The 19,408-nt window shown below is 38.3% G+C and overlaps 1 protein-coding gene across 1 annotated transcript; it reads left to right on the top strand.

The window, feature by feature from the left end:
- The first annotated feature begins 1,210 nt into the window (after positions 1-1,210).
- LOC131232680 (ABC transporter B family member 21-like) lies at positions 1,211-16,391 on the top strand. The gene is made up of 13 exons (XM_058229086.1): positions 1,211-1,419; positions 1,726-2,121; positions 3,425-3,479; positions 3,598-3,773; positions 8,699-8,920; positions 9,222-9,460; positions 9,638-10,163; positions 10,773-11,046; positions 11,433-12,292; positions 12,763-13,029; positions 13,672-13,935; positions 15,163-15,456; positions 15,841-16,391. Exons 2-13 carry the CDS (start codon positions 1,789-1,791, stop codon positions 16,192-16,194), a joined length of 3,864 nt encoding a protein of 1,287 aa, XP_058085069.1. The 5' UTR covers positions 1,211-1,419; positions 1,726-1,788; the 3' UTR covers positions 16,195-16,391.
- Positions 16,392-19,408: the final 3,017 nt, after the last annotated feature.

Raw genomic sequence — 19,408 nt, 5'->3', positions numbered from 1 at the left:
ATGAATGACAAATAAACATTATTGTGAACCCTAAGACGATTTCAACAGCTCACATTATTGCTGCTGCAGTTTTTCGTGTGGAGTAGTAGGTGAAATTTGGATAGGCTTCAATTTTAGGTTCATGTTAAAATGAGCTGTCAAAATGCATGAATAACTTGGATAAAAACACAAGCATCATGGTGGGTCTACAGAGTCCTTGCACCCAAGCAATGGGTGCGTTCGGTTCACCTCGCAATCGGCTCCCAACAAAGTGGCATCTTATTGTCAGTATCTGTTGACACAGGAATTTTGCCGGGTTAATGGGCCAGGCTCGGGCCTAAAAAGTCAAGTTTTTTCGAACAGAGTTAGCACAAAGGCCTGGCCCAAAATAGTTCAAAATCCAGGCTGAGACCTATCCCAGGCCCGGCCTATTGATATACCTAAATTTTGCCAAAGAAAAAGTGACCTGCATTGTTAGTGGAACCAACTGTTAGATAGTTGTTACCATCATCGAAAAACCAAAAAATAATAATAATAATAATAATAAGAAGAAGAAAAAGAAAAAATACCGTTTGATCAAATAACAGAAACTTCAAAATGAAAACAAAAGTTAGGGTTTAATATGTTCCAATTCAATAAATAAAAATTAAAAAAGATATAAATGCACAATGTGTATTTTCGTTTTAATTTTTTATATCATACCAAGAAATAATTGGTTAATATTATTCTTCATCTCTCTTAAATTCTTTATTTTCAATCTTCCACAATTACTTAATTGTATCAATGCATGTGACCACCAATTTCTCTTTATAAAAAAGGCCCGAAAATGAGTTTTTAAAGAGTCTGCAAAAAACCTTTTTCTTAAAAAGGACCCTCTTTAATTCGGCTTCCCAGGAAAATGAGTTTTTATTACATAATACTTTCTAAAATATGTGAAGTTCTTTTGAAATATATGTTAGTTTAAAATAGAGTTTTTCAGACTACGGTTTTATGCAATAATTGGAAGTATACAGTAATTACTTCTTTCTAAGCTAATTAAAAAATAAGATCTCTCGTATTTGAGTATTTCAATACCATATTTGGTGGCAGGTAGATGAGAGAGAGGTGCATTGATGTTTCTTGGAAGAAGGGAGATGCGTGTTGTTTTACTAGTATTTTATGTTTCTTGGGGGAGGGGAGATTGACGCCGGTTGACTAATATTTAGAGAGAGAGAGAGAGAGAGAGAGAGAGAGGTGCACTGATGTTTCTTGTAGGAGGGGATATGATGGTTGTTTGACTAGGATTTGTTTTCCCCTTCCAGTCAAGATAGTTGGCTGAAAGTGCAAGACAAAGCTTCGTCTACAAGAAAACTAGTCACCTTCAAAACATATATATACCCAATTAACCACTTTGGATTGTAGAAATCAACACGTGAATTCAGATACCCTTTTCATCTTTTGGTCAGTTGCTCTCTCTCTCTCTCTCTCTCTCTCTCAGTTGTAGTGGGAATCCCCCAGATCATCAAACATATACTTTCAAACAATAAAAAACTGATTTGCCTCTGATTATATTATTATCATTATTTTATTATTTTGATGGGTTACCATCCATTATCATTCCATTCTCAGTTTGGATGCTCATTTGAATTAGATTACAATTAATATAGTGGGAATGGCGATTGTTTGGTTAATCTACTCTATTCATTATGCCAAGTAGCCCACATATAAAATCTTTTCAGTTCTCAAGTACTTGGACTGTCGGTGCAGGAAAAGCTTCCATTTTTAGCAAAAGGATATCTGGGTCATTGAAAGAAGACAATAGCAAACAAGATGGCTGAGGAGATAGGATCAGATGCCGACGCCAAAGCAAATGGGCCCACGAGAAACTCATCAGAAGCAGCCACCAATGGAAAATCCAAGGAGGTGCATGAGCAGAGTGAATTGCAGAAGAGCAAAGGAAAAGAAGAGAGCAAGAACACCGTCCCATTCTACAAGCTCTTCTCATTTGCTGACTCCACTGATCTTGTGCTGATGTTGGTGGGCACGGTCGCCGCTGTCGGAAATGGTCTTGCTTTACCCCTTATGACCATCCTCTTTGGAGATCTGGTGGATTCTTTCGGACAGTCTACGGACGTTCAGGACGCAGTTCATAAAGTTTCGAAGGTATGTAAAACCTTCACACTAGCTTTAAATATTCGACAGCTAACCATATACTTTACTTTGATGTCTGTTTGCTTGTACCCAAATTGCAAGTTGAAAATATTGCAATAGATTTCGGTGGGGTTGTTGGATCTGACATCGAGTCTCTTTGGTCAAATAAGCTTCTTCTGTTTTTTTTTCTCCTCTACCTTCCTCCTTTTTACTCTAGTTTGATGTGTTTTCCTTAGATTTGGAACTTGCATTCCATATTAATTCCCCATTCTTTAATAACCCAATTCAAATTATCATCCACTCTATAACAAAATTCAAATATCAACAAAAATTTCCTCATTTCCATTTGGATTCTGGGATTTTATTGCAAAATTCATCAGGAACCTGAATTTTATTAAATAATGCTTTGAGCAACCGAAATTCCTGGGCAATGCTTTTTTCAATTGGAGAAATTGCAACCATGACTGATTCCTTGTTTCCTTTAGGAAAAGTGATAAGTCTAAGAAGTGTGGGCCAGTGCATGTGTTAATTAGGTCGAACCGGTCCAACATATGCACCCCCAACCATGATAATCTCACAAACCAAAAAATATGACTGATCAATCATCAAATGGGATACAAGTGAATTTGATTTTTTTTTTTTTTTTTTTGAGTGGTTTATTTAGTTTTTTATGGTGTGCCAACTCTATTTTGAATCCATCATTTTATTATTATTATTATTATCAATCTGATCATCATGCTGGAGTACATCTTTTGGAGATGTCATACACATATCACATGGGCCCCACAATTATCTAATTTATGGGGCCCACAGTTCTCTAATTTACCACTTTCTAAACGAAAAGAACCTAATAATTTGGTAATTTACCCCTCAAAAAGCACTCCCGGGAATTTCAATTTCTGGGCCCAACCATGAAGAACGGTCATGAGGTGGGCCCAACCATGAAGAATAATACACACCACTCAAAAACATCCAAATTCACGTGTTCCATTTAATAATTCAATTGGCCAGATTTTTTGTTCATGTGATCACCATGACGGGATGCATATGTCAGATAGGTTAGATGCTACACACATACCACGTGGGCTCAAAATTCTCGATTTCGTTACTTCTTAAAGAAAAATAAACCAGAGCATTTGGTAATTTCAACCCTTGAAAAAGCATCTCCTGGTAGTTTTGTTTCATCAAAGTCATCATTTGGTAAAATGTGTATTTTCTCTAAAAATAGTTTTTGTCTTCTTACTGGATTGTAGCCCAAGATGTATGAAATGGGAAATGGTTTATCATTTATTGATGTTATCTGCTTATGATTCAGGTGTCTCTGAAATTTGTTTATTTGGCTATTGGATCGGGTTTGGCAGCATTCTTCCGTAAGTACAATGATTTTGCATCTTATAGTAATTCATGAATTTTATCTCTCTAATTGCATATCCTAGAAAATTGAACTATTGGAGACTAACAAAACCTGGATTCATTGTTTTTTGCCAGAGGTGTCTTGCTGGATGGTCACAGGGGAAAGACAGGCTGCACGAATAAGGAATTTGTACTTGAAGACGATACTGAGACAAGATATCGCATTCTTCGATAAGCAAACAAACACTGGAGAAGTTATAGGGCGGATGTCCGGCGATACTGTCCTTATACAAGATGCCATGGGTGAGAAGGTAATAGTAACATTCCTTTCTCCAAATAATATTTTTCTTCATTACTGTTTCAGTGCTTTTCTGATGTATGCTCAAGTTGTGTTTGGTAACATCCCAACCCTGAAAATTCAATTCTTTTTACTTCCTTCTCCTGGGAAGAATTTATTCTTTGGTAAACAATTTCTCAAAGAATTATTATTTTTCTTGGACTAAGGGCGCGTTTGTTTGTAGCTTGGATGTTCAAAAGTAGTCCTGTCTTATCATTTTTCGAATAGAATATAGCTGTTATCATCTTTTGAATAGCTCTTATCATCTTTTGAATGGAATATAGCTATGGCTAAAGCACTGTTTGGCCAGCTTTTAGAAATAGACTTGTTTCTCTCTCTGATTGTTGAACAATTGATAGGCGTACATGATGGAGTCCAAGTCCATGTGGGTCGCAACTCGGGTTTATAATTAGAGGTGGGCCCAAAAGATTGGTCTAGTCTTTATCATTGAATGGTTTGTTTGGGTCAATATTAAAAACCCGCAGCCCAATTAGACCAATTCTAAAGAAGAATGGTCTGATTCGAACAACACTAAAGATGAATGGTTAGATTGGAAGATGAAGCGACTGATTAGTCCAAAATTGAAGCTCAACAACATGATTGGACCAATATTGAAGATGAACGGCCCCATTGTGCTGAAATTGAAGATGAATGGTTTGATTGTATCGATTTGAAATCAATAGCTACACTTGGACTAATTTGAAGTTCGATGCTCTTAATCAAATTATAGTAAAGATGAAAGGTTGGAATGATCCAGTTAGTCCCAAAAATTAGGATCTAGTCTGACTGGCCTGATATTGAAGTTGAATGGTTCAATTGTCTTGAAAGTGGAGGTGAATGGTCCAATTTGGCTGATATTGAACATGAAAGGTCCAGTTGGGCTGATGTCAAATTTGAACGGTTCAATTCGAGAGATAGTAAAGATGATCAGTCTAATTGAGCTAACATTAGTGATCAAGGGTCTGATTACATAGATATTGAAGATGAACCATCTGAATGGGTTGATCTTAGATATGAATGGTCTGATTAGGTTGAAGTTGATGATCGATAGTTTGATATTGAAGGTAAATGATTTGATTGTAATCTATTAGTCGTTAATCATCAACATCGGCCTAATTGGACCATTGATCATCAACCTAATTGGATCATTCATGTCTAATTTTAGCTCAAGCAGATTATTCATCTTTGATATCGATCTAATCTAACCGTTGATATTCAATATTGACCCAAATGGATTATTGATTTTCAATACCAGATAAATTGAATAATTCTCTAATTTTGGCCGAATAAGAATATTTTCTTCTTTGACATCCATCCAATAAAACTATTGATATGTAATATCTACCCAAACAAACCATTCACCTTCAATATTATCCAATCGGATAATTGATCTTCAAGTTTGAACTAATCGATTTCATATTTAATTTTGGTCCAATTGGACCATTCATCTATTGTATCATTTGAATTAGACCATTTGTATTATTTTGTTTTTTTTTTTTTTTTTAATTACGTCACAATTGGACCATACATCTTCGCTATTTATCCGCTCGGGCCGTTAATCTTCAATTTTGGACAAATCGGACCGTTCATCTTTGATATTGATCCAATCAGACCGTTTATCCTTAGTATTTTGAACTGGATTGTTCGGCTTAGACATCAGTCCAATACAGACGTTCATCTCTTATTTCATCACAATCAGACCGCTCATATTCAACATTGGTCCATCTTTCAAAAAAATATGTTCGACATATGTCCAATCAGGCTGTTGATATTAAATTCTAGACTAATCAGAATGTCATCTTTGACATTGGTCCAATCAGGCCGTTCATCTTGAATATCATTTTTTGAGACATTTGACTTTGACATTCATCCAATCAAGCCGTTGATTTTTTATATTGGCTAATTGGACCATTCATCTTCAATTTCAATACAATCAAACTGTTCATTTTGAATAACGGTTTAAATTCAACAATTCGTCTTATACATCAAACTAATTGAACCACTAATTTTCAATTTCAGCCAAATTGGACCATTTATCTTCAATTTCAATGCAATTGTACCGTTCAACTTTAATATCAACCTTGTTGGGTCACTGGTATTCAATTTAGACTAATTAGACCGTTTGCCTTTGGCATATGCCAAATATATCCTTTGAATTGAACCATTTGGATTTGAAATTGGCCCAATTGGGCCATTGATTTTCATATTGGCCTAGTTGTACTAATCAATGATAAAGACAATACCATCTTGTGGCCCCACCTATGATAACTAAATACTGATCATAGGTTTGGCCTACATAAACTTGGACTATAAATCAGATGAGAGAGAGAGAGAGAGAGAGAGAGAGAGAGAGAGAGAGAGATTGGTCCCCTGCTTCTCTACGGAAGCGCTTCTATCTATTTCAAAGAAATCGTTCTCACAAGGAAATGTTTCCAAAACACCTTTATACCTTAGAATAACTTCTATTTTGAAAGAGAACCTGCCTTTTTATCAAACACGCTGTAAAATGTTGACAAAACTGCGATTTGAATGAATATGGGGCCTACATGATGTATAGTCCAAGTCCATGTGAGAGAGAGAGAGAGAGAGAGAGACCGTACGGAAAGGAAGGAGAGGAGAGGAGAATGGGGATAGAGAGTAGGAAGAAGAAAGACATGTTGCTGCGTGTAGAGAGAGAGATTATCGCTGTTCTTGCTTCGGACACATATCATATGCGAGAGAAGAGACTGGAAGGAGAGAGAGAGAATGGAATGAGGCGAGATTAAAGGTTACACGTGGCTAGTTTTTGTTCGTCGCGATTAACTGGCGTTTGGTTCGTTGCCGCTTGGCCGCGGATTAGGTGAGCTCGGGATGAGGCAGCTGACAGTGGGCCCACATCGATGTATGTGTTATATGCACGCCGTCCATCCGTTATTCCAGCTTTGTTTTGGCCATTATCCAAAAATGAAGAAGATCTAAATATAAGGTGGACCACACAATGGGAAACAATGATGATTGAACGGCCATCGTTAAAAACTTCCTGGGGCCCACTGTAATGTTTATTTGGCATCTAAGCTAGATGAAGGGAAAAACACATATATCAGTTTTTAATGGTTAGTCACCATGATGTATAGTCCAAGTCCATGTGGGACCCACCTCCACCTTTTATCGATAATCATAGGTGGGTCCACGAGATGAATAATCTCTTATCTATAGTACTTTTTGTCATAAGGAATTGGATCGTCTATTTTGTTGGCTATGCTTGCATGGTTAGGATCATCATCTCAACGTGATTCTTAAGAGGAAGGGGGGAATTAATGGTGGGGTCCAGATGATGGACGGTCCAGATCCATTACTAAAAAAATTATAGTAATGATCTGGACCATCCATTTCATTGGCCATGGTTAGATGGCTAGGATCATTAGATCAAGTGATTCTTGAGAGGGAGTAGAGGTGGGGACCACAAGATTAACGGTCTATATCCTTGATTAGATCGTTCTTTGTCATAAACGATTGGGGTTGTCCATTTTAATGGCCATTGATTTGATGGTCAAAGATCAACACATCAAAGTGATTTTGAGATGAACAAGGCTCATAAATGATTAATCAGATGGAAAAGATCACTAAATCATAGATTCATAGTGATTCATGAAAGTAACAAGGATACAAAGGTGGGACTCACAATATGTGTGCCCCAAATCCATGTTCAAATATTTGTTCATAAATGATCTGGACCATTCATTTTGTTGGCCATTGATCGGATGAATAAGATCATCATACTAAAGGGATTCATGATCAAACAGTATTATGTAAAAAATGATCTGTTCATAATAAATTTGGAAGCAAGCCTAGAATATATTCTTCCAAAGTATTTACATCCAAACGCTATTCTTTCCATGCCAGTTTGTGTGATGATAATGAGAAAGTCATTATGTCCTACAACATTTCTGAGCTAAAACTGCTACCAAAGTACCCTTAGTTAATACCCATGTAACAAGGGCAATCCAATTTTAAACATTGCCATGTCTAATACACAGCAATACAACTGCAAGCAAAATTCTCAATATATTTATATTTTCCTTACTGTCTTCAGTATAATTTGTTTACCATTTAAATGGTATCAATGTAGATTATTTATCTAGATACATTTTTCTATATTACATCCTCTTATGAACTTTCAAATATATAATATCTGGTTATATAATTGTTTGGTTGTTCATCATGTATGGTTTTCTAAAGGCCCCATCTCGAGCATCATGTGTTTGTGTCCAACTCCAACGTGTAGCTGTGTCTAAATTACTTCCGTTGACACCAAACATCAATTCCTAGAAAGGGTCACCTATGATTTTAATCAACTGTCCTCGAGATTTTATTCACAACTGCATATTCCATTCTTTCTACTGGGATTAATGGAGAATTGAGAAACATAGTTTGAAATTGGTTAATCATCAAAACATTCATTTTGGTCACTTATTATCTTGTAGGACTAGTTTAGTTCAGTTCTTTATTGTAAGTTATTCTGCCACTGAGTATGATATCGAATATTTTCCTCAATGTCTGCCTTGTGATCTCATGATTACTTTGAACATGAATGAATTCTGGCATAACATGATACTCTTTATTTGAATATCATGCCAAAAGTTCAAGCCAAGAACTGGTTTATCCTAATAATTTATAAACTTCTTTTGATAGATGGCTTATCCTTATAGTTTAATAAACTTCTTTTGGTAGATGATTTATCTAGATATTCTCCAACAGAATAAGCATTATGTTTCTTTATATACTCCAACTAGAGCATTATTTTTCTTTTGTGGACATTCAAGACTGCTGTTTGGTCTTTGCAGTTTGGCTTTCCCATTGATTGCTGAGTGCCATTCTTCTTGAATATGTTTTTAATTTTCAAGTTTTCTCACTTTGCAGGTCGGTAAGTTCATTCAGCTGATATCAACATTCGTGGGAGGCTTTGTAGTGGCATTCATTCAAGGGTGGCTTCTTACCCTTGTTATGCTATCGTCTATTCCTCCTCTTGTGCTCTCTGGTGCTGCCATGGCCATCATGATATCAAAGATGGCGTCCCATGGACAAACAGCATATGCAGAAGCAGGAATTGTTGTAGAGCAGACGATAGGTTCCATCAGAACGGTAGGTAGATATTTGTTTTCTTCTTTGTCCACTGTATGCATTGGTTCATATGTGTCAATCCAGACTGCCCATATTGGTGGGGGCCACTGTATTTGGACCATTTCCCATTTTTATTAAACCATCCTTTTGATGGACACCAGTTGGATGGTTTGGATCATACTATCAATGGGATTTTTTGTATATTTGGAAAGTCTGGATTAGCACATTTATAAAATGCGCATGATAGATGAATCATCGGCATCTGTCGATATGAATATCAGCCATGGGAAATTTAGCTTTGCACTGACATGATTCCACTCAGGTTGCATCATTTACTGGGGAGAAGCAAGCGATTAAGAAATACGACAAGTCTCTCAAGAAGGCTTACAATTCTGGTGTTCAGGAAGGGTTGGCTGCAGGATTAGGTCTTGGTTCAGCATTGTTTATCTTATTCTGCAGCTATGCTTTAGCTGTATGGTTTGGTTCGAGGATGATACTGAATAAAGGCTATACGGGCGGTGACGTGATTAATGTTATAATTGCAGTCTTGACTGGCTCTATGTAAGTTTCAAACTGCTGCTTCTTTAGCTTATAGAAATTAGATGATTTTTGATTGAATTAGGGAAATGAATTTTATTAATCATTGAGATTAAGGAATAAAATCAGATGGAACAAGTATGTAGTTATTTAAAAAAAAAAAAAGTATGTAGTTATTAATCTGTTTGTGGAATGATTCAGGTCTCTAGGCCAGGCATCTCCTAGTTTGAGTGCATTTGCAGCAGGTCAAGCTGCAGCATTCAAGATGTTAGAGACCATCAAGAGGAAGCCAGATATAGATGCCTATAACACCAGTGGAGGGAAACTAGATGACATTCAGGGAGACATTGAATTAAGAGATGTTTATTTCAGTTATCCGGCTAGACCAGACGAGCAAATATTCGCTGGATTCTCTCTCTCTATACCGAGCGGTATGAATGCAGCTTTGGTTGGGCAGAGCGGAAGCGGGAAGTCGACGGTTATCAGTCTAATAGAGAGGTTTTATGACCCACAAGCTGGGGAAGTCCTTATAGATGGTATAAATCTCAAGGACTTTCAGCTAAGATGGATTAGAGAGAAAATTGGGCTTGTTAGCCAAGAACCAGTCCTATTTGCATCTAGCATTAAAGAGAACATAGCATATGGCAAGGAAGGTGCAACTGTTGAAGAAATCAGAGCTGCAATGGAGCTTGCCAATGCTGCCAAATTCATAGACAAAATGCCTAAGGTACAAGCCTTTTGACGCTCCAAACATTTTTTTTTTTTTTGGGTTCTGTAGTACAATCAATAGAACTTTCTTCTGGGATGATCTGACTTCTATTAAATATATGGTTATTCTAAGCTTAAAAATATTGAAAGCTTGTGTATTTGCCCAAAATATATACCGAGTGTAGTTGGGTGTGGTTCAAAAAACTTGTACGGACTTGTTACCTGGCCAAGCACTAGTTGTGCCGGTCAGGAAAAACGTGTTCTTTTTTTCTTTTTTGGGTAAAACTCAACTAAAGGGAAAAAAAAAAATCAAATTGATTATCGACATGGATGAGTTTTTAGAAAATATCCCTTCTTTTGAATCTTTATTTTATATGTTAATATATAAACTCGACTGCCAAGTATCGACATGGCTGTGCTGCTGGCTTGATTGATTTGTGAGTCTATTTGGATTTGTGAGTTTGCTTGGGTGATTGAATTAAAGTAAAATGTGCTTTTGTGATAGGAGAATAATGGATTTTTCTCCTTATTATGGTATACATAGCAATGGAATTCTAGCATGTTTTCTCATTACAATTTAATTGAAGATTGTTTTAACTTTATCCATTGGTGTGTATTATATTTTCAGGGAATTGATACTATGGTTGGTGAGCATGGGACTCAGCTATCTGGGGGGCAGAAGCAGAGAATTGCCATAGCCAGAGCAATTCTAAAAAATCCACGAATTCTACTCCTAGATGAAGCAACAAGCGCGCTCGATGCGGAGTCTGAACGGATCGTGCAGGAGGCACTCGACAGGATCATGGTCAACCGGACCACCGTCATTGTGGCCCATCGCTTGACTACAGTGAGAAATGCTGATATGATTGCCGTGATTCATCAAGGATCAATTGTTGAGAAAGGTAAGAGTTTCATAGATACAGTCATAGCTTCTGTTGAATTATCATATCTGAGATGACTTTGATCTTTCTTGGGTCCACCTTTTGGTAGTATATGCCATTTATCTGGTGAGACCCATCAAAGGATAGGCCATATCAGATGATCCTAAACACCCAATGACATTGGGCAATCACAACCACTGGTCCACTTTTAACAGTTGGGATCATCAGATGGGAAGATTCTTTGGGGTGTCTACCATCCACCATTGAGTTAACATGATAGTTTGGATTACCAAACGGTGGGACCCATGTGTACAATATTTTGGACCAAACCCGATCAGACATTGTATATTTCATTTTTTAACTGCCACAACTACCTTACTAAGTCACCAACTGGATCTATTTATCAGGTTCTCATTCGGAGTTACTCAAGATTCCAGATGGAGCATACTGTCAACTCATACGCTTGCAAGAGATGAACCAAGGATCGGATGACCCAGACAAGCCAGAATTGTCATTGGATGCTGGCCGCCAATCAAGCCAACAGTTGTCCATCCGACGATCCATAAGCCATGGATCAACAGGTGGTTCTGGAAACAGCAGCCGTCGCTCATTTGGCCTACCTAGAGGAATCGACATCCAAGAAAGCTCCACAGCAGAACCTGATGCCCCACCACCATCACAGAAGCAACAAGAAGTCTCGCTCCGACGCCTCGCCTCTCTCAACAAGCCAGAGATTCCAGTTCTGCTGCTTGGCTCCATTGCTGCAGTTGTCAGTGGTGTAATATTTCCAATTTTCTCAATACTCATTTCTAATATAATCCGGACTTTCGATGAGCCGCCATCAAAACTCCGGAAGGATTCCAGGTTCTGGTCATTGATGTTCGTCATCCTTGGCGTGGCATCGTTAGTGTCTAACCCAGTACAAACGTACTTATTTTCTGTGGCTGGCTCTCGGTTGATAAAGAGGATCCGAGCAATGTCATTTGAGAAAGTGACATACATGGAGATTGGTTGGTTTGACAGTCACGAGAACTCGAGTGGTGCAGTTGGTGCAAGGCTGTCAGTTGACGCTGCGACTGTCCGCAGCCTGGTCGGGGACACGTTGGCGCTGATTGTTCAGAACATGGCATCAACTATTGCTGGATTGACGATTGCTTTCCAGGCAAGCTGGCAATTGGCTCTGATAATCTTAGCTTTGTTGCCTCTGATAGGTGTCAGTGGGTGGGCCCAACTGAAATTTATGCAAGGATTCAGTGCAGATGCAAAGGTTCGTTCCAAACTCATCGCAAATCGTTACATGAGGCATGAATGCTTGAAACTAATCCATTTCACTACAATATTAGAAGAACAAATGATAAACAGAACATACCTTAGTAACGAGTTTAGTAGTTTGTAGGAAATAGCAAAATATCCATGAAACATCTCTTTCAGTTAATTTCCCCCCAAAAAAATAAATAAATAAATAAATAATACTATTTATAGATTGTTTATGACTTTCTGGAACCAATGATCAAGCTATGGATTTTTGTCAGACTATTTAAACCCATTTGCAGAATTTCAAATTTTATTTAGTCTTCGGTGCATTTGGTTGCACCAAATATCATGAAATTTCACGATATTTGGTGCAACCAATGCACCTTGTAAAGTTCGGTGTTCTTTCTTATCATCTATGTTCCAACATTCAACGGTCATGTTTATGAGCCTGTGATGATGATGGGAATCCGATAATGTCTGCAGAAAATGTACGAGGAAGCAAGTCAAGTTGCAAGTGATGCTGTTGGGAGTATAAGAACAGTTGCTTCGTTCTGCGCTGAAGAGAAGGTGATGGAATTGTACAAGAGGAAATGTGAAGGTCCTTTGAAGAAAGGGATACGACAAGGGTTGGTTAGTGGGATTGGTTTCGGGGTCTCCTTTTTCTTGCTGTTTTGTGTCTACGCAACCAGTTTCTATGCTGGAGCACGCCTCGTTGAGGACGGGAAAACAACATTCACAAAGGTTTTCCGGGTATGTAATGCTCATATTTCTGTGGACTTGTTGCTGAATATTTCTAAGTTACTAAAAAACTTGAAGAAAAAATAATAATTTACAAGGTGATATTTCACAAGCAAGTCATAAATTATGCAGGCAAATAGGGCGATAACTTACATTTCAATTTTAGATATAGTCATAGAAATTGAAACTGGCATTTACAACCTCTCTTTTCAATGCACGCACCCACTTTTCTACTTTCGGTATTAGATTAGCATGCTTTGCTACCATTGTAACACCAAAAGTGGAAAAAATGGTTGTATGTGTAAAAGATAATCATGTAATATGAGAAGTTCTCAGTAAAATATTCAAGCTGATTTTGAGTTTGATAGACTGAAAGTTATTTTTTACCTCTTCTAAAAATACAAACTGAGAAAAAGGAAAAGAGAAAAAAGAACAATAGATTTCTTCCGACTGGAGCGTAATTTCTCATTTTACTTTGCGACTGTCTGCTTTGATTTAGAGAAGTATTTTCTGAGAAAAACCCATTCAAGACAACAAGATGCAATAGCAGTGCATAGCAGGACATGTTCAAATACACGCCATTCACTTTTGAATCGTAAAAGAAATTCCGGGTTCTGATCATGTTAGATTCATTGCTTCTTGCATGATGTGCAGGTCTTCTTTGCTCTCACTATGGTGGCATTTGCAGTCTCTCAGTCAAGCTCCCTGGCACCGGACGCTACCAAAGCTAAGAGTTCTACAGCATCTATATTTGCAATTCTCGATCGTAAGTCGAAGATAGATGCAAGCGATGATTCCGGAATGACACTAGAAGACGTGAAGGGAGACATTGAGTTTCAGCATGTCAGCTTCAAATATCCCACAAGACCAGATGTTCAGATATTCCGAGACCTCTGCCTGGCCATTCGATCTGGCAAGGTAATTCTCAATAATCAATCTACGGGCCAGAAATCACTTGTCTCGTGAATCTGAAGTCTTCTAATTTGGTTGGTTGCATTATATAAAATCACTACTAGTTTAGCAACATGATTTCTAAGGTCAGTATGTTTCTTAAGTTATAGCGTATGATGTGGTTCAATCTTAGTTAAAAAAACCTTTAAACTTGAGTCGACTCAATGTTCAGCCGGGTCAGGTTGACTCGAAAACTCAACCAGACTCAACTCTATATCTAGTTATTATTAAATTGAAAATGTTATGAGCGTTGATAGATATTTAAAATAGTTAGATCTTGTATAAGTAACATAACTTAAAGAACACTGTTATTGATGCTTCACTAGTTAAATTTGCTACCTCTTTACTTGAGGTTGGCGGATTGAATTTTGCTCCTATTGTATTTTATTTTTAATAAACCCCACCACTTAAACTGCGTGACTCGGTCCGAGTCACGCTGAGTCATGTAAACTGGATGAGTCTCTGCAAGTCCAGGCCGAGTCAGGCCCAGTACCAAGTTTCCAAGAGACTTGGCTTGAAATCTTGCTGAATTGAGTTAACTTGGCTGACTTTTGAGTCGAGTCATCGAATTTTAGAACTATGGTTTCGAGTTCTTGGTAGTGTTTGCTTGAGATAACAACAAAGAAATCTGCTTGGTAGCTGAATGAGAAGAACATATAAAGATCTAAGTTAAAGATGTAATTTAAGGTATGTTTGAATGGGCCTCAGCAACTGGGTTTAGGCAGAATGCATTTTTCATCCAAAATAATGCATGTGCAGTGGGCTGAAAGTCAGGCCACTCTGGTCATCAAGCGGGCCACATATCCGAGAAGATGACCATTTTTTCCAGTCCAGACCACCTTTTTGGGTTCGAGCCCAAGCTCAATGGTAGGCAGTGTTTCAATGTTGAGGTCTTGGGTTCAAACCCAGCTTACATTTCAAAAGAAAGAAGTTATTTTCTAACTGTCCATTATTTTCATACACAAGTAACCCATCCAATGACCGGGCCAGCCTGATTTTTCAGCATCAGCACAGATATGGTGGGGCCCACGTGGTGAATTACCTGGATCTTGCACAAACATTTCGATTTAGGAGTGTAGAGAGTAGCCATTGTATTCCTCAGATCATCTTACACTCCCAATTCTACAGTACAGCTGAAATATTCATCTTACATTCCTCCAAGCTACTTCTAACAATCTCTATCCTCTCTCTCAGACGGTCGCTCTAGTCGGAGAAAGTGGGAGTGGCAAATCGACTGCGATCTCATTGTTGCAGAGATTTTACGACCCTGATTCAGGTCAAATTTTCCTGGATGGAATTGAAATTCGGAAGTTTCAGTTGAGGTGGTTAAGACGTCAGATGGGTCTGGTGAGTCAGGAACCTGTGTTGTTCAATGACACAATCCGAGCCAACATTGCCTATGGAAAGGATGGAGATGCAACCGAAGCTGAGATTGTATCTGCAGCAGAGTCAGCGAATGCTCACAAGTTCGTAAGTAGCCTGCAACAGGTATGGTTAAGTCTCTTTCATTGCTCTATTTACACAAACAAGCTGCTTCTAACATGCGCATGGAGCATGATCATGATAATCATGCGACCCACAACCTGGGCTCTTGGATTTTGGTCAATGCAAGGGTCTCCCAGATCATGGGTGCATCCAATAAAGCAAGCAGAACAACCTATGACTCAGATCATGCTCTGTGTGCACATTAGACCAACCACACTTTATACGAGGAATCATGATGAAAGTATATTGCAATCTTTAGAGCCTGAAATAATTATGAATTTCTAACTATAATATAATGACTAGCAGATTGGTTGGTACACTCATGGGCCCATGAATGTATTTGCTTTCTCACTACATTGTTTTCGCTTTAAAAAATGAAAATCTCAGGGTTACGAGACGTTGGTAGGAGAGCGAGGCGTCCAATTGTCAGGTGGGCAGAAGCAGCGGGTGGCAATTGCACGGGCGATAGTCAAGGAGCCGAAGATCCTGCTACTAGACGAGGCAACGAGTGCACTGGATTCGGAGTCAGAACGAGTGGTTCAGGAGGCGCTGGACCGGGTAATGGTGAACCGAACGACTGTCGTGGTGGCCCACCGGTTGTCAACCATTAAAGGGGCTGATCTAATTGCAGTGGTTAAAAATGGGGTTATTGTAGAGAAAGGAAAGCATGAGGCTTTATTGAAAATCACTGATGGAGCCTATGCTTCCTTAGTGGCACTTCACATGAGTGCTTCATCTTAGTAAATTTTCATCCAATTTTCAATGTCATGCAGTATATAGTTCTCTGAAGAGTGGTTAAAGAGAAAAATGAGAGATTATCTCTCTTTCCCAAGTTCTCATTTTCATATCAATATCCTATTTTATATTTTCCTAGTCACCAAGGGCATATTTGGCAGATGCTTAAAAATGAGTTAAAATTCATTTTAGTTAATCATATTTGTGTATTAGAGATTATATTTCTTTTTGGGAAGGATTAACAATAAAGAGGCCAGATCGACTATCTCTTTTAGTTAATCATTTTATAGGGTAAGCTTAACCTACAATCTGATGTATGGAGTCCTTCATGACGTTTCCACCAAATCCAATTTGTCAATCATGGGTATCCAGAAATCAGGCCAACCCAAAATTCAGTTGGACCACAACATGTAAAATCATGCATAAAACATCTAAAATTGCGAATTTTGGAATGGCCTGATTTTTTTCGGTTGTCTATTAATCCAAGTGGGTCAATCATTAGAATGAACTGGATGTCATATGAAAATCATGATGATCCTGCCACAAAATCTGGAAGGTTTTTAATGGTAGACATCCCCATGCCAACTGTCCCTGTGGTGTGGCCCACTTCAGTTTTGGATCCGCCTATGTTTTGGGCACCAAGGTCAAAAATGATGACACATGCATGATGCATGGATTAGATGTAATGCACATATCACGGTCAGCCCCGCACATCATGTGTAGGTTAAGCTTAAACTATGAAACTTTGTAGGAGATTCAACCATAAGTAACTTTTTAACCAACAATCATGATCTAGGCACATGATTATGATTAACTAAAATGTGATCAACTCATTTTTAAGCATCTACCAAACAGGCCTTAAGCGGTCATGTGGATTCATGAACAACCCACTTTAAGGAAAGGACGTCCAGTACTATGTCAATGAGGATGTCCATGCATTGTATTCGGGTGCATGGACACAAGTGTTTCTAGACATCCTTTCACTTGAAAGTTGATAATCCACCTATCAAATGAACAAATTATCGAAAAAAGAATGATAAAACAGTAAAGACAGTAAACACACGAAAAAGATGAAAACGATAAAAAAAAAAAATAATAAATAACATGCTTCATATACCCATCCACTTCACATTATCAAATCTATCTACCGGACAATTTCTTGACTCTACTTTCTCGGCATTTTGAATTGTCACATCTAGACGTGTCCTTATTAGTAGTGTTTAGGAAGTGGATATGGGAGAAGTAGATGCCTAAGAAGGAAAGATTAGATGTAGACACCTCACTCAGCGTGGACAAGTTGATTAGAGAAGTAGATGCCTATGAAGGAAAGATTAGATGTAGACACCTAAAACCAAGCCCCAATCCAGGCCCAGTCCAAGGCCAATACAATCCCAAGCCCAATCCCAAGCCCACTTAGCTCTAGGATCACAATAAAGTAGAACGAAAGGGACTAGAGGAGAGCTAGCACCCCCCCGGGCACCCAACAAAAAAAGAGGCCTATTCATGTGGCAGGAATCTCACGATATTTTATCGCAGATTAGGTGGGGAGGGGAAAAAGTAACTCCTACATCGAGAAGCCTGCTTGGTATGAAATGATCCCTCTACCCCTATTTTTCTCCAAAATTAGGCCTCCTACCATCCGATTAACCATCCAGAATGCGTCACGTGGCACATGCATATCATCAGTTAATCACTGCCTTTAGAGCCTTCATTAGCTCATAAACTTCTCAAAAACTACAAAAAAAATGCCATCCAAAACACCTATAAATACCCTTCCTCCTCTCATTTCCAAATCATCCTTCATTCACTAAGCTTCATCTTCCATCACTTAAGAAGAGAGGGAAAGTGGATTTAACCCATCCATCCACCAAGGACAGAAGAGAGGGTAATGAGAGGAGCCTTCTAGCCCAAGTTAACCTAGTCGATCCTAAACCCTAGCCACTAGAGCTATTCGAAAGACTGATCTAATCCGCTCTAATCAATCCTTGGGACAATTAACCCATTCACCCACTTGTTCAAATCTGATTAATTTTATCTATATTTACATTTGCATTGTGTATCATTATCTCCACTCCCCACCACCTGCTCATTAGGCAGTCCGAGTGTATGCTATGCGGCTAGACGGAATATTGGATCTTGCTCATCAAAAACTCATATTGAATGGATTTCGATCACTTCTCCAAGTTGGTGAGTCCGGATAGAGAAGGCTTTCCTAGTTCATCGCTTGAAGTAGGCACTGCATCGCCACACTACATTTGCATCATTCCCAAGCAAGAACTAATCCAAATTCTTGAATTTCGTTAAATCCTATGAAGTAGAGACCGTAAGTTTGTATGGGTAGGCCCAACACCTTCTCTCTTTATCATCATGGTCCCTTACCTAGAATCCTATGTTGTAGATTGTGAATCATTTTAAGGTAGAGAATCCTCAGATTCTCTGGCTTAAGGTTTCTAGAGGGTCTAACTAACTGTGGATATCTAAGTAACTGGTTAGTAGCGACTCCAAGTCAAATATACAACACCCTGAGTCACAAATATACTTGAAAGCCTTTGAAGGCCCTGTGAGCCCGATCCGCCCGCGCTATAGCGTCCACATAAGAGGAGCATAGCATCTGAGGCCTTATTTGTAACATCGTTCCACTAGATAAATTTACACGTTGTTGTGATGATTTTGAATAATTAAGAGAAAATGCTTGTTAAGTTTATAATATCGTAGTCAAATGAATAGAAAGATGTATAATCACTCACTGCCTGAATAGGATGTTTGTAAAATTATCTTCTGTAATGGTTTGGGTCTTTGTCATGAAAATATGCATCGGCCCTACTTTGTCATGCAAGTGCCTTTAATCTTATGTTAGAGAAACCCTATTTTGGCCCAATACTAATCTTTTAATTAGTGACTTAGAAACAAACAATAAAGAATTAAATCCGGCAACGGCATGGTTGGGTAGTCTGATTGAAGCAAATTTTCAGGTAGTGGCCAACTAATGGCAGAGCTTGCTGGCATTGTATTAAATAGCTTACACTATGAGTAAGTAGCATGTAGCTTACACTATGTACTGTAGCTCATGCTTAACAGTATGTAGCTCATGAAAATAGCTAAAGTCATGTGCAGTATTTGAGTTATCAATATAGTTACGAGTTTCGCTGGTGAGGGATATGGAAATAATATCGTTGTTGCTTATAATATCGACAATAACAAAAAATGTAAGAAAACATCG

Source organism: Magnolia sinica, chromosome 18 (assembly GCF_029962835.1).
Source record: "Magnolia sinica isolate HGM2019 chromosome 18, MsV1, whole genome shotgun sequence".
NCBI lineage: Eukaryota > Viridiplantae > Streptophyta > Magnoliopsida > Magnoliales > Magnoliaceae > Magnolia > Magnolia sinica.
This window is presented reverse-complemented; position numbering and strand designations above follow the sequence as displayed.